Below are 25,495 nucleotides of genomic sequence, written 5' to 3' on the forward strand. Positions count from 1 at the left end.
AACACCCAACGAGAAGCAAGCAAAATGCTATGAAGGCATGCGCGTTTTTCAATCGTAGTTAGTGATGCAACATACACAATAATCATTGACTATAATCATACACAATAATCATAGACTATAATCATACACAATAATCGTAGAAAATAATCATAATTACAGCGGGGGACATGACGCTGGTTTACCTATACGTGACAGGTGAAGTAGACTCGTCGCGAGCGGAGTAGTGACCGTTACTCATGATGTGGCTGAGTCATGAGTGCAGTCAGCTTGGGGAAACCCACTTGTTACGATAGTATATTTTTAATCAGGGCTTTAAAACGTGTCTACGAAGCTTGTGAGATCCACGACTGCCCTGAGTTGTCACACTTGGCCCGAATAGGCTGTCAACAAGGATTATGTCGAGCAGTCACTGCCAAGTTTGGAGTGCGTACGACGAGAAAGAGCAAATCTTGGCATTGAAACAAAAAATATAAGTATTTTTTTCAAAGGCTGCTTCTCTTGGCGCTCAGCTTTAGAAATCAAGTTTACACTGACAACAAGTAAGCAGGACATATGGTATCCACCTGGAAAAACGACGTCTATCTTCCTTGAATCCGCCTTGAAGGATAACAAGCCATTAGGGTTATAGTTGACAGTGGTGAACAAACGATTTCGGCTAATTCGGGTTCTGTACATTCACACTCAAGTCTAATTTGGATGAGAGGAAGAGGACTTGAAACACGGCAAACGAATTACGTTTTCATGCAAAAATAAAAGTGCTCATTAATGAGAACCCTCAGCCTGCGTAAGGTGTAAACGCACAATACACCAGGGGATGCCTGTGAACGGCGAAGTAAAGCAGCACTGCTAAATCAAAAGTTTACTGAAAACCAACGCGACTTTCGAGCCCTAAAGACTTAAGATAGCGTTTTGTTTAGGCACATATGGGGCGGGACGTGAGGCAAATATTCATACATGTGTTGTAACGGTGCAATCATGTTGTGAATTAAGACGTGAAATAGAACTGTGGACCAGCGTTCGTCATTGTACATGGAGCTTGGCGCCCCAATAATCAAGTTTGTTGCTGATGTATGAGCAGATAGCAGCAATCGTCATCTCAAATACCGTATGGCCAACTGTAACGTTTCGAGAAATAAAGTCACAATTAATATTAGGCAAATATTTCGACAATACCTACTAGTTCTAAGCACGAGCTTCTCAGACACGTAAACATTGCCTGCAGAGAAATTTACGCATGACGACAGAAAGTTGAGGCAATAAGAAAATTGATGGAATTGGGCTAGAATTCTATCGGTGAAACCAAGCCATGTGTTCAAGGCAATTGTCCTCACACCTGAGACTATGAACTCCTGTTATTCTCTATGAGCAACACAACACTCATTAGTAACTACATAAGCATAAAAAACCAACCAGACAGTTTCAGTAACGAAGAAATTAAACGCCTTGGAGCTCGGTATTAGGAAAGCAATGTAGCATACATGAGAAGAAGCTAGTCGAACATTGCTGTGGCTGAGTACATTTAGGCTGAGTTGATCTAAACCGGTGTATGTGAATTTTTTAGCATTCACATAATCTTAGTATATAACGTCACTATATTAGTGTCGAACCATGGGTCAAATACGCAGAAATACTCGGTTTTCTCGACAGAAATTTATACAAACAGATTTAGTGGGAAATATAGACAACCTATAATGTAATTTAACTCATTCATGCTACACTATTATTCATATACCGTATCAAGTATTTAAATCACTAACTTCAATTTCATCTTACACGGTCGCGCTGGGTATATTATTTCTTTGGAAATCGTTCTTTCATTAAACACCCAACGCCACTTCAAAGTCGTTGCCACTTGCTTATCATAAGTATTCTCACAAATTTTCACTGATATGGTTGCAATGCTTAGTTTCATTAATGGAAAACGGCATAAAAAACCACCACCGCTCCAAAATTGCGAACTATTGTTAATCAATACAAATTTAAACATAGTTCATGAGAAAGAACTTGACCACGCACACTTCAATAGTCTCCCCCTCGCTCACGAACTGTAGCAGGGCTACGATGAAGCGCACTCCATCACGCGACATATCCAGCGCAGTTGTGGGATGGCAACCGCGTCGCAGCTTCACGCAGCAGACACCCGCGCGTCCACAATAATGCACAGAGTGCGGTTATCAGCAAGGCTTTCACAAAGGCATTTATTACAGTGGCGGAGTGAGTGGGGCTACGAGTCAAATTGTCGTAGCGAGCCATAAGCTATAAATGCGCAAGTTACTCAAGGTGTGATAGCAGCACGATGATGGCTTGCTGGCGCTTTACGACACTCCTTAGGAGCCCTCCACACTCGCATCCGCTTGGCTGGAACGACGGCTCATATCAGTCAGGGGATCGTCGCCACGTAATCAGAGTAACTGCTTTAGCGTGGTAATAATACGACCCACATGAATGTGAAGTTAGAAGCAGCGGCTAGAGCTTGTAACCGCGGCCATGTGAGCCCTAACAGGGCCTCCTTGCAGCCGAGGCTTCCAAATAGGCATTAGCTCAAGTAGATGGTCGCCAGTTGTTAAGATTAGCGCGTCTTGCATGATTGGTGATTGAGGGACGAAGATGTTGCATCCATTATCATACCTCTATAAAACCTTCCATCGCGAGCGCCCATCCTTTTATCTCAAGCACCCATCCCCTCATCTCTCCCCTCATCTCCAGCACCCATCCCCTCATCTCGAGCACCCATCCCCTCATCTCCAGCACCCATCCCCTCATCTCGAGCACCCATCCCCTCATCTCGTGCACCCATCCCCTCACCCCAAGCACCCATCCTTTCATATCTCATACAAAGCGTCCACCAGTAACCGCGTTCCACCAGCTCCGTTTACGGGGACAAGGCACACGAAACGCTCAGCGTGGCCTGGGACTGCTACGTCCCAAATAAATACTAAGGAAACTAAGGCAATAAGCAACACAGCTGAGTTGGCCACCGCGGACGGAGGAAGACTCGAGCGTTCGCAGCCTCTGAAGAGCGCGAGCCACGTGCGGCCTACACAAGACAGCGCGTCATGGAGCACGCAGCAGCTGATGACGAACATGTCGACGAGATTCAGAGCGTCGTGCTGTGACAAAAGTAGCACACAAGGAAAATGTAGACAAGGTTTCTTTGAACGCTTGCTCAGAGAAAGTTCTTACAGCGGGCATGAAATAGATATAAGGGGCTGTTAAATGATATGAAACTAGATGAATAAGCTATGGTGTGTACTGTCGATCTTGTGTGTGCTCTCCACGTTTCATTTCGTGTGCTCACAGATTTTTTTTGATACTTCAAGCTTCCTATCAACGATCATGCCTGACATTATGGGATATGAGCAAGTTCAACGGTGATCGCAACTATAGTAGCGTTGCTTTACGAATGCTCAACCCACAGTGTGTGTATGCTCGTGTGCGGCAGTTGAGCGTACATGGTTACCTGGCAACGCTGTCACGCACACTCAACACGTACATGGAACTGGGCTGCGCACGCAACACTACACGACCACGCAGTGTGCACCTTCACTGACGCTGGCTAACCTGCAGGACATACGCAAGATACTCGCGTAGCTGCAGCAAGACGCGTACCAACTTGCAGTGTGCAGAGAGCACGAAGCTGCCAACTTAAAGCAGATGCACACGGAACAGAAGTTTACACAAAAACTTCACAAACAGTCACACGTAAGAAAGACACAGAAGTGCCACGAGGGCAAGTGATGCTTCATGTCAGCACAAATCGCTTGCCAACGCAGCTTGTGAAGACAGTGCATACGGCGACAACTTCATCAAAAATTAGCCTACACTCAAGCCAAGCTCAGTTATTACTGGAGCACCCTAGTGTCAGCGGTGTGAGAGAATAATAAAGTGCGGCGATAGTTCCTGCAATGCATATCGGCATGTGAAATAAGATATGACAATGAAACTTCCTGAGGCAGCAGATTCCGGGCGAATTCACACCTATAGCATCGTGACTCTGCAACAGAGTGGCCAGAGGTCGATGCGTGCCAGCTGAGTCTTCACACTCCGAGCAAATGAGCCGAGCATCCGAGTTACACACCAAAATTATACATTCCCTGTACATAACATTAACAAGGACTGAGGAAAATAATTTCGCACTTATAAGGGCAATTTTTTCTAGGTACATATATTATCAGTCTGCTTATATCGCAAGTTCACAAGGAATTTAAACACAAAGAAAACACCAAGCAAATTCACCATATTGATATTGAAAACGTTTCGGAGTCCAGTTCCATCATCAGTTCAAAAAAATTAAAAATGAATAAAATCAAATTATAAGTCAAAATTTCAATTCCAGTAAATGGAAAACGTCAATTTTTCTACTTATAAGTCGAGGAGTGAAGGGAAAGTATCAACGAGACCGGTGGACACTGAGCAGGAGCATGCAATAGACCAACAAGACCCCCTGGAGAAGACATTCAATAGACCCATGGAAGACTATCCAGGGACGCAGTGAGGAAGACCCAGCGAAGAAGCGCATTCGAAGAAGACGTCAGGAATGCGTGCGCGCCAGCAGGGCAGGAATGCGGGTGGCGGGCAGCGAGCGGCTACACCGATGTGCTGCTCACCACTCACCCTCACTTACACTCACCACCCTGTGTACCAGTGTTGCTTAGTGTGATGTGCTGCTGCTTATGATATCGTGTTTCGTGTGATGTGCTGCTGCTTATGATATGGTGCTTCGTGTGATGTGCTGCTGCTTATGATATCGTGCTTCGTGTGATGTGCTGCTGCTTGTGATATGATGCTTCGTGTGTTGTGCTGCTGCTTATGATATGGTGCTTCGTGTGCTGTGCTGCTTATGATATGGTGCTTCGTGCCTTTGGTGCTTAGCATGATGCGGTGTTTAGCGTGCAATGTTGGTTCAAGTGTTGTGTTGCTGCTTCATGCTAGCTCCTGGTGACAACAGCCCAGTGTTGTACTGTAATGTTACAGTGCCGCATAGGATTACTATAACCAAGCGGCATGCCATTCAATAACGAGCTTAAAGATACAATTAGAGAATCATGTTGTTTACCAACAAATGTTTAATGACAGTAACTAAAGTAAAACATTTGTTGGTAAAATGTTTTACTTTAGTTAGTAAAACAGTAACTTTGGTAAAACAGTAACTAAAGAACAGCGAAATATGCCAGCGTGGCAACAACAGCAGCAACGATAATCGCTGTGACCGCAGTGAGAGCAATAGCAGTTCTAATAACAGCAACATTACACATAATAGACGATATAAGCGCGACGGTGAGAGCGACCATCACTGATACCAGGCCACAACATCAATAGCAGCAGTGAAGGTTACAGTCACAAACATGTAAGCTATGATAACAGCCACTACGGTGGTAAAACAGCAGCAACAACAACAGCTACAGCCGCGGCAACAACACAAACAACTTGCACGAAGGGGAGGAGTAGAGGAAGACTACTCCCTCCCCTCACAACCCCAACCATCCCCACCTCTGCCCCCCTCTCCACCGTGGGACAGGCAGCCACATTTCGCTTCACTGTGAGGAGGCTAACACGGTTAGCCTCATGTTCCCCATACACCAGCCTCATGTTCCCCATACACCAGCCTCATGTTCCCCATACACCAGCCTCATGTTCCCCATACATGGCCCATTAGCCTGAAGTTCAAACATTGCACTCTTGCACCGAAAAAACGGATAATTTGTGGTTCTTCTCAAAATTGAAAGTACAGATTTCCCCCTGTAGCGCTATAACAAAATTTTGCTTTAAATTTATAAAAAAACACAGGTTTATTAAATCCAAGTCGTACAAACGGCAGAGGCAATCAGGGAAAACAATCAAACTTGAATTTGAACTGTAGATTCTCACCTGAAAAAGTTTGGGTTCATTGGGCCATGTGGGCCATGCATGGCCATGCCGGGCCCCACCGGACCCGGTCCCGGCCCCCCAGGCCCGTAATAGGCCCCGTGGGGCAACCCACCATGCGGGGGAGGTGCTCCAGGGTGTGGTGGGAGCCCCATAGGGGGAGTGTGGTGTGGGAGGAGCATTGGGGGAGTGCCATCTTGGGGCAGCATTTGCTGGGGAGTGGGGACGGGGGGCGGACCATCGTGGAGCTCCCCGGGCGTGCCCACAACACCCGAGGTCTGGGGCTGCTTACGACGCCCCGTTTTGATGGGCATAAAGGGAAGGGGAGGCCTCCCCTCACCCTGGGGATGGCCTCATGTCAGCACACCCACGGGACGACCGCTCACTGCCCCGTACCCGTCGCGGGGCAATGGTCGCCCGTACCGAGCATGCGCGGGCAACGGGTGCCGCGCGTCGCTGATGTCCCGGAGACGCGCTGAGACGCGATGGATGTTGGCACTTCGGTGTTAGGCGCTTCGAGGCAAACGAAGCGTCAAACCTCAAACGGATTCGGAACGGCAATAAGTGCCCAAGCAAAATATTGGAGTCACGTAGTTGGTGACTCTGCAAACACAGTTCAGTATGACACTTTGAACGTTCACTTAGATTTGATCTCGAATTTCCATTACTATTGATGAAACGAGAAAAAAAATCAGCTTTCACTTAGCACTTTCTGAGAGTCAATCGAAGTAGATCAACTAATCAACACATGAGTTACCCGTCAATATAACTTTATTTAAATGTTTGTGCTCAATGACACACAAGGTTCATAGGTATTGTCAGGCGTGATGCATTCCCATCAGAAGCTGCCCGTGAAAAAGAGCAGTAGTAGGACGCTTGAAATTTTTCATCCATTACCAAAACTGCAAACCTATAAAAACAGAGATAATGTAAATGTAATGATCATCACACCAAGTGGAGTTCACTCAAGCCATGATTACGAACGCAAAACCGTTCTAGTCATTTGGGTAAAACCGAATATTAATTCAATTTTTGTTCAAATTATTCGTCCTCTCTTCAGGCAACTTCACAAGACGTCACACCTCCAGCACATCTCACCATAAATTCATCCGAACCACAATAACAATACACTATAAGAATACAAATGGAGAAACGATAGCACAGAGTGTCTTCGATACCGACGTCCCTTTGTCGCGAATTATCTATGTGATATCATCTACTGCACATAACAAAATTGAACATTGTCCAAAAATTTCCCCTATTCATTGCACACTATGACCACGAGACATACATACCTACAGCACATATTACATACAGTAGCATACAACGCATTTTACAGCAACAATGAGACTCATCTCATGGGTCACATGACAAGCTAATCTCATGAGTCACATACATAATCATCACAATAATGATGATTATGTATGTGACTCAATAATCACATACATCATGAGTAACATACATCATTAGGAGACATGATCCACATGACACCTGGTACGATGTCTCGAGTGAAGCTTGCAGCGCACAGCACGCGCTAAGCATGCATAGGCGCGTACATTCGAGCGTCGCCGGTATACGGGTTGCGTACCGGCGCAAAATCTCGCTAACCAGAAGGTAATTAGTGTTGCATTTTAGTCAGCTCATGCGGACAGCAGTATACCATCACTAAAAAATGATGGTATAAGTGAATGGGACTGGATAACGATAGGCAGTTTCCGTTATTTAGTTTCTCGCACGCATCCTAGGTGTGTCAGTGTCGGTCATAGATAGTATAAATAAATTTAAAAAAGACACTAAAACCCTAATGACAATAACTTTATTGTTTCTTCTACGAGCCTGATTCAAAGTGTGAAAAAGGCATATATATGTAATGCAGATGTAGCGACTGCACAAAATAAATGTCAGCAGTCAGCAGACTAGAAGCATTGAAATAGCAAGCAGTCTCTACCAGCAGCATCAAAAATAACAGCAACAGCAGCAACAAGAGCAAGACAAGCAGCAAGAGGCAGGACACCATACAGAGCCCACAGGTGTTGCATCTTCAGCATGTGGCGCTCACAACTGACATCTGCATCACAGCGCCTACACACTCAGCACAGCTGTGCTGCTCATCTTCATGTGATACCTCACACTTCGCAGGGCCTCATATCAACTTGTGAACAATAATTACATACGCAATCATAGTCATGAAAATCCAAATCTTTTAGCAAGAATAAATCCACTGATATTATTACTAAAAATCCAAATCTTTTGTCAAGAATAAATCCACTGGTGTTATTGCAATAGTCCAGCATAAAAAAACGGGCACATACAAATTATCTGGACATGAACCGGCGTATTACCACATTCAGAAACATTCTGATGAATCCGGCAGCGCAGATATCACTAGCAATGACCCTATAGAAGATGTCACACTCGCAAAGTTCTTATAAACCTACTTCAGCCACTCCGTCCCCTACACTCGACCCATCCACACCACCACACATGATATCACACAACATAAAATAATGAACTTATTAGAATTTATACTATTCGAGGCAACATTTTCACAAGCTTTACGTGTCATCAAGTATCATTAGTGCTTACAATAATAATAAACACAGTTCAGCACCAGCACAGGTTTTCTCAACTCATCACGCAGACACAAGAAAGTGACGGGCACTGCAATAAACGTTGGCGGCCTGCGGCCCCAACTTCTCGTGGCTATAGGAACCACGAGAGTTCCTTGCTATAACAAGAATAACAATGAGAACAGGTCCGGTCTACACGAGACTACACAGGTCCAGTATACACAAGACTACACAGGTCCGGTCTACACAAGACTACACAGGTCCGGTCTACACAAGACTACACAGGTCCGGTCTACACAAGACTCAACACACCAATAAACACAGGAGCACCACAAGCAGGTAGTCAACGGGAAGAAAATATAGCATCCATGTTTTCTAGGTCTTGGTAACTTCTGTGGCGTGAGTACGACTGTGCAGGCATCACGTACACGACACACGACCACGAGGCACGTGAAGCACGCGTAGGCGCCTCACGTTTACAAGGCTACGGAAGAGAGCACACCACCAGCAGCAAGAGTCACCAGTTCTTGAGTGAGGAGCAGCACCACAGCAGCCACCATCACTGCTATCACCACCTACCGTGCCATCACCAACACCACCACCACCACGAACACCATCACTTGCATCACCACCACCAAGCACGCGGCCGTTGCTGCAGGGTTGCCAAATGTCGCCCGATACACTGGCCAGAGCTGAGCGGTCCAAACGTTACACGTCGCAACCTTACAGCATTACCGTGCTGCTCTTCCCTTACAGCATTGCCGTGCTGCTCTTCCCTTACAGCATTACCGTGCTGCTCTTTTCTTACAGCATTGTCGTGCTGCTCTCATTTTACAACATTGTTGTCGCGCTGTTCACTCCTAACATCCCACTTCGTCTTGTCCATCACTTGCTTTTCGCAAATTATTCAACGTAGCATTCGATGTTTTCAACGGATAACGTCCAATTCTATCCCAAATTATTTTACGACGAACATCAATATTTCCGTACCATTAATACTTCAGTACAAATCATAATTTTGAAAAATTCAAATATAGAAGAACCTAATGGAGGGAATTAATTAATCAAGGATATAACATACAGATACAATAATAACAAGTTGATGGTATCGATGTGATATTGAATACGCTAACAACTATGCAACAATTGCCTGGCCATGCAAACAAACTTCGAGTTGGCTCACTAAAAAAATCATCACAGTTGAGGTTGTGTGGGGAAGTGAGCGATTTTTAGGATTCTTCTAGCACTGGAGTGATACTGTCGCCCCGGCCTTCTGGCATAAGCATTGCAATATATATAAAACTATACAGTAGGTCATAAGTGTGAACTTCCAAATAAAGAATCTGACAACGACCACTGAACCATGGGCTTGAGATGGAGATGTCGCTATAGGCCTTGATACAGGCGCTGCTCATGCTGCACTTGTTCACGCTAACCCAGCACCTGCTCACACTGCCCGTGCTCATGCCGCATCCGCTCACACTGCCCGTGCTCATGCCGCACCTGTTCACACTGCCCGTGCTCATGCCGCATCCGCTCACACTGCCCGTGCTCATGCCACACCTGCTCACACTGCCCGTGCTCATGCTACACCTGCTCACACTGCCCGTGCTCATGCTACACCTGCTCACACTGCCCGTGCTCATGCTACACCTGCTCACACTGCCAGTACTCATGCCGCACCTGCTCACACTGCCCGTGCTCATGCCGCACCTGCTCACACTGCCCGTGCTCATGCCGCACCTGTTCACACTGCCAGTACTAATACTGCACTTACAACGCCTCACCTAATTATACTGTATACGTTGTACGTATTTCTGGCCCCCGGCAGTGGTTGCCAATGTTTTTATCTAACAGCACATGTTACCACCATGTGAAACTAGCACATCAGTTCCTTGTACGTATTATCGGTTACATTTTCTTCAAAATGAGCAAATACTCAGCTCATAAGTTGGTTATAACGCTTGATTAGACCGGGGGCCACTGGGATCAGGGCCTATACTTTCAAAAAAAGTTAAGAGATCGTAAGTTCATCAGCCAATCATTGACGGCCTTTCAAGCCAAATCCACCAATTATAGACATGAAAACAGAGAGTAAGTACTTACGTTCACTTAGCGACTTTTGAAAGTATGGCCCCAGGTCGGTTGCGCGTAGCAACAGTTGGCACATTGTCATGTGCCAGGCAGTGAACATTTTTGAAAATCAACAAATTCTTAACTGCACATCGCTCATACTCCCGTAAGTGCGCGCGTACCACTAGTGGAACGCGTACCCCCAATTACAGAGTCATTGTTGTAGCAGCCTACACTGGTGTTACTGAGGCTAGAAGTAGAAGAAAGAGATAGACAATGACAAGAGAGGGAGGTGGACAATTAAAAGTTGTAGGATATATGGATTAGTCGTAGGATATAAGGAGTCGTACGATATATAGAAATGGAATGGACAGGAGAAAAGAGAGATGGGCCAGTAGAGTGGGCAGGAGGGAGGAGAGAGGGGCCAGTAGAGTGGGCAGGAGGGAGAAGAGAGGGGACAGTAGAGTGGGCAGGAGGGAGAAGAGAGGGGACAGTAGAGTGGGCAGGAGGGAGAAGAGAGTCAGTAGAGTGGGCAGGAGGGAGGAGAGAGGGGACAGTAGAGTGGGCAGGATGGAGGAGAGAGGGGACAGTAGAAGCCCTCTGCCCCGCTCCAGTACGGCTGGACAGAGCAGCGCACAGGTGTAGCAGCCTCGTCACCTCCAGCACAGCAGAAGCGAATTAAAACTGATAATTATTTATGGCCTATTGAAGACATCAATAAAGTTGCTGTTGCTCCAGATGCTTTCAAGCGCATCTTCTCATTTATGGAAAGAAGGCGCTATTGTGCTCGCCATGTCCGTCCGTCCGTCTGTCTGTCCGTCCGTGACTTCACGTTTTCGTCGACGAGAAAATGCGCTCTCTGTCACTCACCGCAGTGAGTACTAAGTTATATTTTTAATAATGTCGCAGTGAAAGTTGTCGTTGCTATTGCAGCAGCGCATTTTTAGCGCCGGTGCTCCTAAAATTTTCTTGTAATGAGCCATCGTATTGCTGTTGTAACTCCATCCTCCTTCGTACACAACGCCATGGAGCACGTCGCACCTCAGAGTACCAGGTAGTGTTATTCCTATGCGAATTTCGATAGTTGCCAAATGAAAAACCTGTCGCTTTAATCGTAGTCTTATTCCTGCTTTTTAACAATTATCCATTAGTTTAATACATACAAACGTCATACAAGCACAGGCATGAAAATGCCAAGGGCACGTAAAACAAATTGACTATTGTGACATTTGTATCGCAAAAATTACCAGCGCCAAAAATGGTCACTGTCAACCCATCAATGATCCAAGTCACCTCGTAATACGGTACCCTTCAACACAAGTGTTGAATAGTTCTCTCCCCAGAAGAGTGCAGCATAGTACCCTTCAACACAAGTGTTGAATAGTTCTCTCCCAGAGGAGTGCAGCATAGTACCCTTCAACACAAGTGTTGAATAGTTCTCTCCCAGATAAGTGCAGCATAGTACCCTTCAACACAAGTGTTGAATAGTTCTCTCCCAGATAAGTGTAGCATAGTACCCTTCAACACAAGTGTTGAATAGTTCTCTCCCAGAAGAGTGTAGCATAGTACCCTTCAACTCAAGTGTTGAATAGTTCTCTCCAAGGAGTGCAGCATAGTATTTTTTACCATAAGTGTTGAGTATTTACCTCCAAGAGGAGTGTATAGCATGGTTTCCTTTTTTCCCTCTACCACCTGACACGAGTAACCGGAGCAATATTGTCACAAGCCTACTTCCCAAAAATGATACGTTCTAGTGAGCGCAAAATGACTTGCACTGACCACAACTTTATGATGTTCTCTGTTGCATACACACGTCCTCAGGTTGCTACACTCCTTTGTTTACGTATGATTTAAGTTAAAAGTTATGTTCCCGGAGAGTGACATACGGTGGTAGAGGGTTAATACAAGTGTTAAATAGTTCTCTGCAAAAGGAGCGCAGCATGGTATGTTGCAGCAGAAGAACAAATCTTGAATGGTTTTCTGCAAAAGAAGGAAAAGCGACGGCGAGAGCAAGGCGCCAGGGAGCACAAGGCTTCGTCTGTGCAATGCTTCAGCTCGCGCACAAACCCCAACTTTAAGCTAACACATTCACTAACACCACTAACACCAGCTCGCCAAATACCACCCAAAAAATAGCTCTCACTGACAGGGAAAAGCATGCGTAAAATAAAAAATAACATATACAAATACATTTACCAATACATTTCAGTACGAAAATGAAATTATAAAGAAGTACAAATCAATATCAAACCTACACAACGTCGAGAACCAACACACTAATATCCTGACGACATCCACTTTATACGCAGCAGCACAGGCATACTGCCGCTGAAGAAGCTTACTCAGAAAATAAATGCGTATTTTTTCCCAAATAGTGACCGCATCCCCAGCAGAGAGCGAACGTAAAATTGCCTAGCCAAACTGAGTCGGGATGACTCGTATCAGGGGCAAAAAATGCATCGCTATTGGACAAAATCTCACTTATTTCTGCAAGTGCTTGCAGCGCCTCTCAGATGAGAGACGGAGGCACGAAAAGGGAGAGGGGGGGGGGGGGGTGGCCTCGCGATAAGCAGAGCGCGATAACGTGCGACTGATAACGGGGCGTCCGCATCCCAACACCGACATTTTGCTACGTAGTTCATACCCGCATATAAAAATATTCTTCGAATAGTGGTTAATTCGTTCAGGTTCCTGATTAATCATATTCATGAAAGCTGGTGACATTTACAGCAATTTTGTTACTATTACTTGAAGACTTGCCGTTGAAAAGACCGAAATCGCTTAATCCATTAATTAGCTTCACTAGTGCAACATTAAACCTCGAATAACTGCGGAAACGCCACATTGGCCACATGAGCTCCATACTCCCCACATTGGCCACATGAGCTCCATACTCGCCACATTGGCCACATACTGTCTCTTATACACATCTAGATGTGTATAAGAGACAGGGTTTATACTGCGGTGGGTGGCAGCGCGGTGCTGGTGACAGGTGATGGTTTATACTGCGGTGGGTGGCAGCGTGGTGCTGGTGGCAGGTGCTTTCATAATGCTGGTCTTTAAAAATGTATCACCATAAAACGTTCTCAAGTCAACTATTAACTTTTATGGATCATTTTACACTATTGACTTTCTAGATAAAATCGACTACCTATCCAAGCCTAGAACAGTCTTTTGAACAGGCATGCCAGTAAAAGTCTCATATTCTGGTAAATATTTCCGAGAGCTCAGTCCATTTCTTCGAATATTTCGAGTATAAAACTGAAAACTTTTTCAAAATCCTGCCCGCAGTAGATAGGGTGGCAGCGCGTTGTAGCAAGTTAAAGTTTAGACTGATTTTATTTATAGGCGCAATCTATCTAATTTATGCGAACTATGCGTTAACAATGTAAACGTTTAGACGATTTTATAGGTACAATCTATCTAGTTTATACGAACTATGCGTAAACTGTCAATCAAAACACGGCAAATTAGACCAAAATTATACCAAATTTCACGTTCACTATTTGAACAAAAAAGAGAGTAAAATAAGAGAACAAATAAGAGAGAGAGAAATAAGAAACTGAGTATAATTTCTACGCAAATTCTGCAAGGCGTCAGAGATGGGGGCGCATGAACCTGTGAAGGACGGCGTAAGGCAAGCGGCAGAATGAGAATGATGAGGCAGGTACTAAGTGAACAAATATAACTAGAGTTTCTCAGGAGCAAATCCACCAGAAAGGGAAACGGAGGGAGGGGGGAGTTAGCATGGAGAGGGGGCGGTGGAGAGGGGGTGGTGGAGAGGGGGCGGTGGAGAGGGGGAGAGAGAGAGCGAGCGCTCGGAGGAGATGTGGCACACCAGCACTAATGACTGAGGCGGCAGCGGCACATGTGGCACATCAGCACACTTCAGCAATCAATAGCGACGCACACACAGAATATCACATGGATGATGCGGCGCCTACACGTCCCACATGAACTAACCACACATACTAATCAAATTAACTACATAACATACAACTAACTTCTACAGTGAACGTAAAATATTATTAATTATGAGCTCATCATGGCAACTAAATGAGCCGCCGCTAGCGAGCATGCGCGCTCACATGCCCAGAATTAAGCTCGAAATTCTGAGGAGAATAATTCCGGAATATCTGTTGAATTTGTGCAGCGGCGGAGGGGGGGGGAGGTGGCCAGAGGTGCGGGGGGATGAGGGGGGGGGGAGGGGCGGAGGACACGCAGAGCAAACGCGCTGATGGTGCTGCGAGCGATGTGTGGTGTACATGTGGTGTATGTGTGGTGTATTTGTGGTATACGTATTATGTACAAGGGTGTACGTGTTATGTACATGGGTGTACTTGTGGTGTACAGTGGCGTACGTGTTATATACAGGAGTGTACGTGTGTTGTGCATAGGCGCGTGTGTGAGATGCAGTGGTGTACGTGTAGGTGCATGGGTGTCGCACTGCACTGGCATGCACTGCAATCTAACCTAACCTGCACACACATTTTTTTTGCATAAAAATAGATTTTGATACACGGAGAATAAATTCATTGAAAAAAACAGCATGCACATAAAAATATTATATTAGCTTTATTACTTGGGTCTTAGATATTGAGACATATTTCCCTTAGCTATTATCTATCAATTAGATAATAGCAAGAAGATACCAAGTTATTATCTGTTAATCCCTTCAAAAAAGATAGGTATGTATTTTTATAAATGAGTAATTAGAAATAATAATTTGGCAGTAACATGTGGTTTGATTTGTGAACAAATGAGGTCTGCTCTGTCTGCCGTCGAGTGGGTCATGATCTGCGGCCTGGACAGGGTGTGATATCACAGCAGAAAATTTTTCAAGTAAACTTTTGGTTTTAAAATAAAAGCCGGAGGATGGGCAGCAGGTTGAACAATTACAAAATATAGTTTTTTTTAAACCCCGGTATATAAGGCTCGGTGAGGATTGAACTTTTGAAGAAGTTCAGCGAAATAAGATTCGTTCAAACGGTTCAGTGAGAACCAATTTTTTCAAACAGTTCAGCGAGAACAGAATTTTTGCACGGTTCGGCACGAACCGTTTTGTTTCAACGGTTCAGCGAGAACTTTTTAACGGAAATTTCGAACATTAAACAGACGCCGAAAGTTTGGTATACTCAAACATCGTCTGCCCGGTGCACCACAAACATCGTCTGCCCGGTGCACCACAAACATCGTCTGCCCGGTGCACCACAAACATCGTCTGCCCGGTGCACAGCATTTTTTGCGTGGTGTACAACACCGCCAGCGTTTCATGTCATTAGAAGTTCACGACGTCCATAGCAACGCTGATGCGCCACCTTCGTCGTCCACCACTGGAGCCCAAGAATTACTGATGTAGAACATAACAAACGGGCATCTTGCATCAACTGTGCAAGCTGACGCAAGATACTGTTACTTGTTTCTGTTAGTAGTGGGCAGAGATGTACGATTTGGGATTGTGCTACAAAACGTATCATGTCTTCAGTTTCAAATCTCAAGGGTGAACTTCCCTCCCTCTCAATTGGCTAGGCATTGAACAGCCTCAATCCTGGGATCCTTCTCGACGAGTCTGGACTCGGGCCACACCTCGCTTGTTTTATAAGCGTTCTGCAGTCTTCACACTTTCTCGCTGTAAAATATCACAATTTCGAAGGTCTCGCTTCCTAATTTATGGATATCAGGTTATTATATCGCGAACTTACAGAATAAGATACCTCTTGATTCTCAAATGCGAGTACACTTCTAAGTGCGTCAGCCGCTGCCAAGGGTCCACAGCTCCGCATCCCGCTGATTCTTGACGTGAATTTCCGCTAGTTTGCCTCCAATTTTTGCACCAAAGCTTGCAGCAGTACTCCAGAATAGTAAGCAGCAGGGGTTTAAAAATAGAGCAATTGTCGGCACCGATTTCCTCCTTTTAAATGTCCGCCACAACAACTCCCGTCTGTCACTTGTCTCTTTCAGCGAAGGTCGCTGTTTGGTCCCCAAACGTGGCTAGGATACCCATAAACACTAAGGACGAGTCGCGAACAAGTTGATTCTTTTTAATTTCTGTACAGTTCAAGTAGCCATTCACAACCTCGAAACCTGCATTAGTTCTTTGTGTCAGTACTTTTTGGTGCTGTTCAATTGCATGTTGTTCACTTCGGCCGTCAGTCGTAGATTATGGATAACTGTCCCGGCAGTTCGTCTGTAATCCTCATCCATGCACTTGCATCGTCCGGAAATGATGCTGGAGATGCGAGGGCCAGTTCTAAATATCGGTGCGCGATGTGGATGAGAAAGAGGATAGGCCTATGCACGAAACCCAGTGGCATTTCGCTTTTTACTCTGGGGTAGCTCGATTTAGTGTCTATTTGCAACAGCGTGTAGACAAATTTCAGCCGCTGGTACTCTGCCATTAAGTTGCGCATCTGCGTTAAAAACTTCCCTTCTATACCGTCAGAAGCCTTCGTTTTTAACAATGGCAACGTATTCAACTTGGATAAGAAGCTTTTGTAAAGTCTAAGAAGACCACGTCGGTGTCGCTATTTCCTACAGGAGACTGAGGAGAGCCAAAGTGTGGTTGTGGTGCTCCAGAAATTGTTACAAGCAAGAGTGATACCCCCGCAAACTGTTTAGTACTTTAGTTGTTATTAAAAGTTCAACCTCTTGCATATAATAGTCATGCAACGTGAGCTCAATTGCCTAGTGTTGTCGGGCTAGTCCCTGCCTCAACCCGCTAGAAGCGTTGTCTATTTGTTGGTTTTGTCACGTACGTTTTATCATAGGGATACGCCGGTTTGTCTTTGAATACAGCAACCTTTAGGGCCCGCTCTCTTTGACTTATAACGAAAACACACCTGCAAGTTTCTGCATACTGTAGCGCATTTCGCATCGATATTCTCTTCATGATACGCGAATCTCTAGTCGACTGTAGCGAGTTCATTCCCAGTCCGATGGTTTAGACTTTAGGCTTAAGCGCAATAGTCTCCTCGAGCGAACATCAACGACCATTTACTCATTCTTAGTAAATGATAGAATAATGATATTTTGTAACCCGGAAGGCGAAAAATTTCTTTGGCTAACCAGTTATTTCCCAGCAAAGTGCGCTAATCAAGCTTCGTGACTTCTAGCGCAGGTCAAACTCTGCATATCAAAGTCTCCCCCGAAAACTAAATTGGGGACGTGAGGTCTTCCAGTTGAGCTACCTTGGTCTTTAAAACCTCGAGTGTCTCGTTGAATTAAGCCAATGGACAAACAGTGGTCGACAGAAAATGGTATGCCGAGGTCGAGTTATTAAATGTGTAGTATAATAAGTCCCGTAAGATCACTAGAGTCCCACAAGGCCACTAGAGTCCCACAAGGCCACTAGAGTCCCACAAGGCCACTAGAGTCCCACAAGGCCACTAGAGTCCCAACTCAAGTCCACAGTGGTTACAGTGCGTGAGTTTCTGAGCTTAACTATAACTTTTCTTTCTCCTTCCATTTGGTCAGCGCTGGAAGATTAGAAACCTTGAATAGTATCAACTCCTCCATCCGCCATGATGAGCGGCTCAATACATCGTCTGAAAAATGACCCGGCCTCACTGTTTCCTAACAGAGTGAGGACTGTTCAGAAGTCAGAAGTTACCTTAGCTAGAAGTCCTAAAACTCATGTTCAAGTCTGGAAAAGTTCAGCTTTTTAACAGAATTTAGCGGCTACTAATTAGAGTTGCATTTTGAAACTCGATCATTACTTCAATAAAGCACGAGATATTTTGAGAAAAAAAAGCAAGTGAAAACTTTTTACGACGGATCACCCACGTACTCAATAAAATAAATTAGTTTCACTGGAATAGCACAAGAATAGAAAGTTTTCTATGCATAAAATAAGTGCACGCTGAAGAAAACTATGCTCGACCAGCAATGTCTGGGATACTATTTTATCGATAAAGTCTACAAAGATGCGCAACAAATTAGACGGCGAATTTCAAAATTACCCCGTAATATAAGAGAACACATTTAGCATTACAATTGAATTGAAAACAACTTAAACCATAAGAAAAATGCACGAAATTAAAACTTCAAAATTCAACAAATATTCGTAATTAACAAAGAAAAATTATGGTCGACTAGTCACCTGCGGCCAGTTCGCTCAACCCGAAACCAAACGAAGTTTCCGACGATTTATTCCAATTTTTTTTTAAGATTTGCAAGACAAACGCTGTCTCTTAAGAGACTTGTCTTGAGAACCTAATGAAAATTTTATTCGTTTTCACGACTTCTCAGGAGAAATTCAACGCGCGGCCGATAATAAAGGTTTGTTTCAACACGCCGGTCGAAGCCTCACAGCATGAAGCAGCGATTACCGCAACGGATATGAAGCGTTATTATTAACTTATAGCCGGGTAATGCAAACATGAAAGGTGGCTCATCTCGCGTCGCACTTAATGTCAAGTGTACGGTAATATAGAATATAGAAGTGTTGGCACTGAAGAAATAGGCCCATGGATTGTTGCCGAAAGCATATAAAGGCAGTCTTCAAGAAAACGAACTGTAACAAATGGTATCAAGAATAAAATCAGTCCAAGACGCTCTCGACACTTAGCTAGTCACGAAACCAATTCTGTCGCTATTGCGTACAGCTCCAAGCACAGCAACCAATAAATTAAGTTAACATCAATAACATTAATTTGTATAGTGCATAACATGAATGCAGTACTCACACGAGGAGAAGACAGCAGCCGCATTCGTTAGCACTCACCTCCTGTGGTAATTGATCAAGAAATTAATCAAGTGGACTCGCTAGCATAAACAGCCAAATAAAACTGCTTTATTGGCATATTTTATTCACTGCGCTGGTCTAAGGTTACGCAGAAATTAATCTTCCTAAGACATATCAACAATCCCTGAACTATGGATACTATGCAACTAAAAATTTTCTAATTTTGTCGAAGATTTTCAAACATAATCCTATATTATGCAATCAGACATGGCATCGCACATCAACAACAATAAACATTTCATTTCTTGCAGCGTACATATACATGAAGACGTGCAGTTTATTTAGACATCAATAAAGATCACGAGGCTGTTGGTCGTGCAAAAAGCATCTAGCCAAATGCTTTTTACGCCATCAATCGGAAACACTTGGTAATTTTGACTGTGTAGCGATACTTCAACTATTGATTCGTTACTTAGTTCATGCAAATATGATAATTAATCGGATGAGATACTTCAATAATACAATTGAAATAGCACTTAGATACACAAGTAAGACGAGGTATGTGCAGGAAACTCACCCTTGGTCGAGTCTGTCCATCGGGCCGCCCATCTGCATCATGGGGTGTGGGCCATGCATGTGGAGACCAGGGCCTCCGGGCCCAAAAGGCGTCCCACCGGGGCCAAAAGGACCTCCAGGCCCAGTAAAGCCAGGACCTGGACCCCCTGGGAAGGGACCATGTGCAGGACCGTGAGGCCCATTGTTCATTGGTCCCATAGGTCCCATGGGAGGCATGGGCCCTCCCATACCAGGACCTGGGCCATTCATGTGGGGACCAGTGGGACTACTGTAGGCCGAAGACCCGTGGTATGGCATGGCCCCAGGTATGGAGCCAGGAGCCATGCTGGTCGGAGGGCCACCTCCAGGGCCTTGTGGGAAAGGGGAAGGTCCCCCAGGTCCTGGGGTTGAGGCATTGGAAGGAGCAGGAGAGCCAGGAAAGGGACCAGAAGTGGGGCCAGATGTTGGTGGCCCCGAAAAGCTATTAGGAGGCGTGTTGAACAAATTTTGGGGCCCCAAAGGGCCCACAGGGAAAGATTGGTTGGATGGTGGCGCCTGTGGAGGGCCAGGAGAATGTGTGTTTGTGTGGGAGTGTCCCAATGCGTGTCCTAGGGAGGCAAGTATGGAGTGAGATGGTGAGGGGGACGAGTATGGCAGAGTAGCAGCCACTTGGCAGCTTGAGGCGACCACCACACCACTGCCGCTGTCTGACAGCGGCAGCTCACTGGGGGACGACAGCAGCGAGCAGCTCACAGATGATGGACCTGCAGCTGTCAACAGCTGCTGAGGAGAGGTAGGATGCAGCAGCTGTTGCTGCTGCTGAGGAGAGGGAGGTGGGTGCAGGGAAAGGTGGAGAGGAGGAGAACAATGTCCAGAAAAGGAGCCAAGATGGGAGTTTGCTAAGAGATGTTGAGGTGGGAGTCCTGAATGAGGGAGTTGTTGTTGCTGCTGCTGCTGCAGAAGTGATGCCTTCCAAGGGAGGAGAGGAAGGCCAGTGTGGTCGGAGTCGAGGGCAGAGGCTGCGCTGGATGGCAAGCCGGTGCGATCACACTCAGCCACGCAACGGAGCCTGCAATAATAAAACACAGTTAGTGTTGCACTGCAATAATCTTTTAGATAATTCAACACAAACCTTTGGCTCTTGCAACCAAATATCTAAAATCTTTTGAAAATATGCCCAGAAAATACTTTGAGCAACTGCCAAATACTCAAGAATTGAAATTTTTAACATAAATGAATTGAGAACAAATATCTACAAAAATGCTATTAATGTTGCTCCAAGACGAAGAAACTGAAGCACATATTCAATCAATCATATTTGTGAACATGAATTTCCCAATAAGATGACAACATTTTTCAAGATACTGTACCAAGCAGAGACGATTATATATAGTGCAGTATCTTCTTGTGGACAGAACATTAATATGAATAGTCTTGTTTAGAGCCATTGACCTTTTGACTGCTCACAAATCCATACAACATTCTGATGCAAAGTAAGCTGATAATAAGTCCACAAGTATGCAAAATTTATTAGCAGTCAGACTCTCATTTTGAAAAATTTGAAAACTTTATATAATAACGGTTACAAAAAGTTGACAGTAAAAGAGGAAAAGTATTGCACATAACCTTTTACCAAGTTTGTGGCTTGAATTTATCTTTTAAACTAATATATTCAAGAATTTATTCTCCTCTGACTCATGCACTTCCAAATCAACCTTTTTTCTGCACATATTGTTTGTCAAACAAATGTACCTATGCCAATACCTCCTAACAAGAAGAGCAAGTTCCATTCACACATGGAGGACTTAACACCAGTAAAAGGGCTGTAGAAATCATAAGGTCACAAATCTCTCAGATGTTGGCCTCATAATGCATCCTTTCTTCCCCGAAGCATGAGGGAGAAGAGATGATTAGCTTTTGGTAAAATCCAATAAGCTCCCTCCAACTACAGACCATTCACCAGTCCCCAGAAAATTGTTGTTTCTTATAAAGTCATAGATCAAGACTATGCATATGACTCAAAAATAAACTTGCAGTTCAAAGAATTATCTAATGGCTAAAAAAATTATCTCACAGCTCAAATACAAACTTTTTGCTTAAAAATGGAAACTGCTTTCAATTGAATTAATAAAAAAATGAACTCATGGCTTGAGAAATGAAAATGGTTACTTGGAAAATATTTTTCATGCTGCCAAACTCAATCAACTTGGTCAATCTGCTCCAAAAATCCAATTACAGCTTGGAAAGTAAGCATTTTCTGCAATAGATCTTGCTTGCGGCATTAAAGTAACAGAATGGCAAAGTTGCGGCAAGAATGTTTACAGATGTTCATGATATGTTTAAGAGGTATATAGGTAACTCATTAGCAGACTATGTTGCACTTCAAAAATTTAATCTTTCCTGCTATTGGAGCTCCTAAATTTGTGGCAAGTAAATAGGGCAGATTTTCTTTAGATGATCTGATACAAATTTAGATTATAGGGTAGGTAGATGATCCGGCAATTTAAGGAATGTCATATTTGTAGTTCTAAGAAAACCAAATGAAAAATGAATTTTCATACCAACATGATTCAACTACCAATGAATAATAATTCAACTGTAAAATCATTCAATTTGGGCAGCTGTTACACAAGCAGATATGACTGTTTATATTGCAGTCAATATTTCACCTGCAATTTGCAAGTTTACCTTCAGATCCCATCAATGATTGTTGACATACATGTACCTACCTCAGATAATTTCTGATGGTACTGCCACAGGCCTCATACCCCAGACAGAATGATGCGAAGTACACTTGTTTTCTGACATGAATAATAATGAGTAATTTATTATACAAATGTACTAGGTAAATTTGATAGTGCCCAAAATGGTCAAAATTGGAAGATTCATGAAGTAGCTCTAGGTGAGGGAGTAGCTTGACCAAATATATTATAATTTCTTGGTAAATTTTACAATTTGAAGAGTAATAAATTACTATATTCATAGTGGTGGCTGCATTTGATTTCTATTCCAAAGTATTTCAACCAAAGTATTTCTTAAGTAGTAGCTCATGGTGAATGGAATGAAACGAAAGATGGCGTTTATCCAAAAATCACGATTTTTGCAGGGCCTGTAGTGTTCATGGCTAGGCTTTGCCTATGGTGATGAAAATGCAAGCTTTTTGCTTCAGCAAGTAGTCACAACATGTTAGATTGTGAATTAAAACCAATCAACATGTGATTACCAGATCAGTAATTAAGCAGTTGCATTCAATCATTCAAAAACTGTTTATCAATTAGCTAGTGGTGTAGGGATAAAAAAAAAACAGTTTATTGCCCTGTTGTCAACATAGAGGTGCACATCAGCAATCCTCAATGCAAACTAGCATTGCGGCAAAGCATCAGCTTGACCGTAGACTACAAAGTCCTAAACTCATCACAAGGTCTATATATGTTCAAATCCTCAATTATTATACATAAATACTACAAGCAGTACATATGAGAAAACCAACCCAACCCAGAGATATCTTACCATGTGCCTCAATTTAACACAAGCTTATGGTATTAACTTATGAATAATAGAGTATAAGTTTGCAAGAAATGAGCAGATTTTTGATAGATGGGATGAGTCTTGTGATTTATGTACCTAAATATTCAACAAAGACTGGACCAAAGAGCAGTAGTACAGAAGTTGTTTGAGTTGCTTGAAGCTATGTATTGTAGGTAGAATTATGTTGCATATAGTTGCTCTGATGTTTGTTAGTTATCTAAACTCATTTCAGGGTTTCCACCTAACCCTATTTTCATATATTGAACAATCCCATGCACTACGGAATTGTCCCCTAATATTTGATTAATTTCAAGAGCAATAAGGGTAATGAATAAAACTTTAAATAACAGTCAGACATCAGCAGTTGCAATTTGGGCACATAGAACATTACAATAGTTGAGGACTTGACTGAAGGCCTGAGACACTAGATGCATTTAAACTGGGACTAACATTTCTAGCATTCTAGCATTTCTAAATAAATTTCATGCAACAATGCATTTTGAAATACACTGGTGACACTTCGGGCTTAAAAACCCAATACTGGCAACACATTGACCAAAGTTAGCACCTTGATGGGCACTGTTGACAGCAGCAGTCATTGAACATTTTTGCCACACTTCATAGATGGAAAAAAATGACAATATAAATTCCCATAACCAGCGTCATGCATATATCTTTCTGATTAAGGTTCCACAGGTGATTCACAAAAGTTGCAGGCAAAAAAAAATCATTTTCCACTTCATTCAAAAAAAAAAAAAAACAAGAGGCATAAAAATGGGTAAAATTGTCTGCAAGCACAGACATTTTTTGTCTCATTCTTGGGAGGCAGGGTGGAATTATAAACATGGTGGTTCATCTATTCATGATCAACCCAGTCTGGTAACTTGAACTGTTCCAAAATATTTTGGAATAAATTCAGCAAAATATAGAAGAAAAATCTGTCATCAGATTTTTAGCACCAACATGGTACAAGTGCTAATTAATATAGTATAGCCATTATAGCCAATATGTCGCCAGCCTTCATAAGAAAATCCAATTTGTTCAAAAATCTGAGTCACTAATTTCTGGCATGATTAAAAAGCTTCTTAGTTCTTATGTGCAAATTTAATCCTAAAAATCTTATGGCTAACCAGTATTAATTGGTTTAATGAAAAGGGGCAATAGAACCCCTAACCTTCACTTACTTTCTGGTGCACAATACCTTAGCCTAAATACCTCCCAAATGTACATCTTCATGTATTGCTAGTGAACAATTATAAAATTAGCTTTTTTCCAAGTACAAAGATCCTATTGCTGTTCTTATGCAATCGCATAGTTTATTGCAGTGCAATAAACTATGCAATCATCCATAGTTTTATAGTTGTGCACAGTGTGCATCTGTGTATGTTGCTATGACATCATGCAATTTTCATACTAGGCTTGCAGAGCATAGAGGCAGGAGTTATAGAACAGGGAACATGCATGCACATCTCCTTCATTCAGCCATATGTATGTATTCATGCCTAGCAATGCAATGTCCCAGTGTCCTTTATCCTCCACAACCAGTGTTTCTGACCTAAAAATTTTAGAATCATTATATATTTTTAAGCAGAAGCCCAGTTTAAATGCATCTTTCAGTTCCTATCCTCTACAAATTGTAAATAGATGGTACCTTCTGCTCATGTTTTTTCTTTAAGTTTGTTTTATTTTCAATTTTGGTTCTAATGTCATGTTTAGGTGAATTGTTTGAATGTGAATTTTAGGTTACCAATTGTTTGTACCTGTATTTTAGGTTTTGAACTGACAATGGAGCAGGACTCCAAAACGTTTTCTCTTATAAGAAGTGGTGAACTTTTTGGCTACTTTCTTTGCTTTTCAATTCCTGGTAGATTTGATCCAGACTGAGATATAAATGATGGAAAGTTATTTAAAATGTAAACATCTGTTACATACTATTTTTTTATGTTATGGCACAAATTTTTTTATATTGCCTTACTGACTTCACTTCAGATCCTAAATGATTTCATCTCCCATTGTGAATTTTGAATGTCTCCCTTCTTTTAGACGATGTTCAGAAACAAGAATTACTGCATTTTGGTAAATCAGAAAGGCAGGATTTTAAGAACTTGGGCATGTACCATTAATAAAAATGAGGTTACTAAAATTTATGCATATTTTAATATACCAGCAGTGATGCTTTTAAAATTTTAATCAGAAAACTGAAATAAAACTATTTTAAATT

At 43.2% G+C, this 25,495-nt stretch overlaps 1 protein-coding gene across 1 annotated transcript in view; it reads right to left on the reverse strand.

Annotated features, from left to right (window-relative positions):
* The window catches only part of LOC108675719, a 56,164-nt gene that overhangs the window by 18,563 nt on the left and 12,106 nt on the right, over positions 1 to 25,495 (reverse strand). Inside the window, exon 2 of the mRNA XM_018163744.2 lies at positions 19,768 to 20,815. Within this exon, the coding sequence (XP_018019233.1) occupies positions 19,768 to 20,815 (1,048 nt within the window). The remainder of the gene's footprint in view (positions 1 to 19,767; positions 20,816 to 25,495) is intronic.

This window comes from Hyalella azteca, unplaced genomic scaffold, assembly GCF_000764305.2.
Source record: "Hyalella azteca isolate HAZT.00-mixed unplaced genomic scaffold, Hazt_2.0.2 contig8077, whole genome shotgun sequence".
NCBI classification, from domain to species: domain Eukaryota; kingdom Metazoa; phylum Arthropoda; class Malacostraca; order Amphipoda; family Hyalellidae; genus Hyalella; species Hyalella azteca.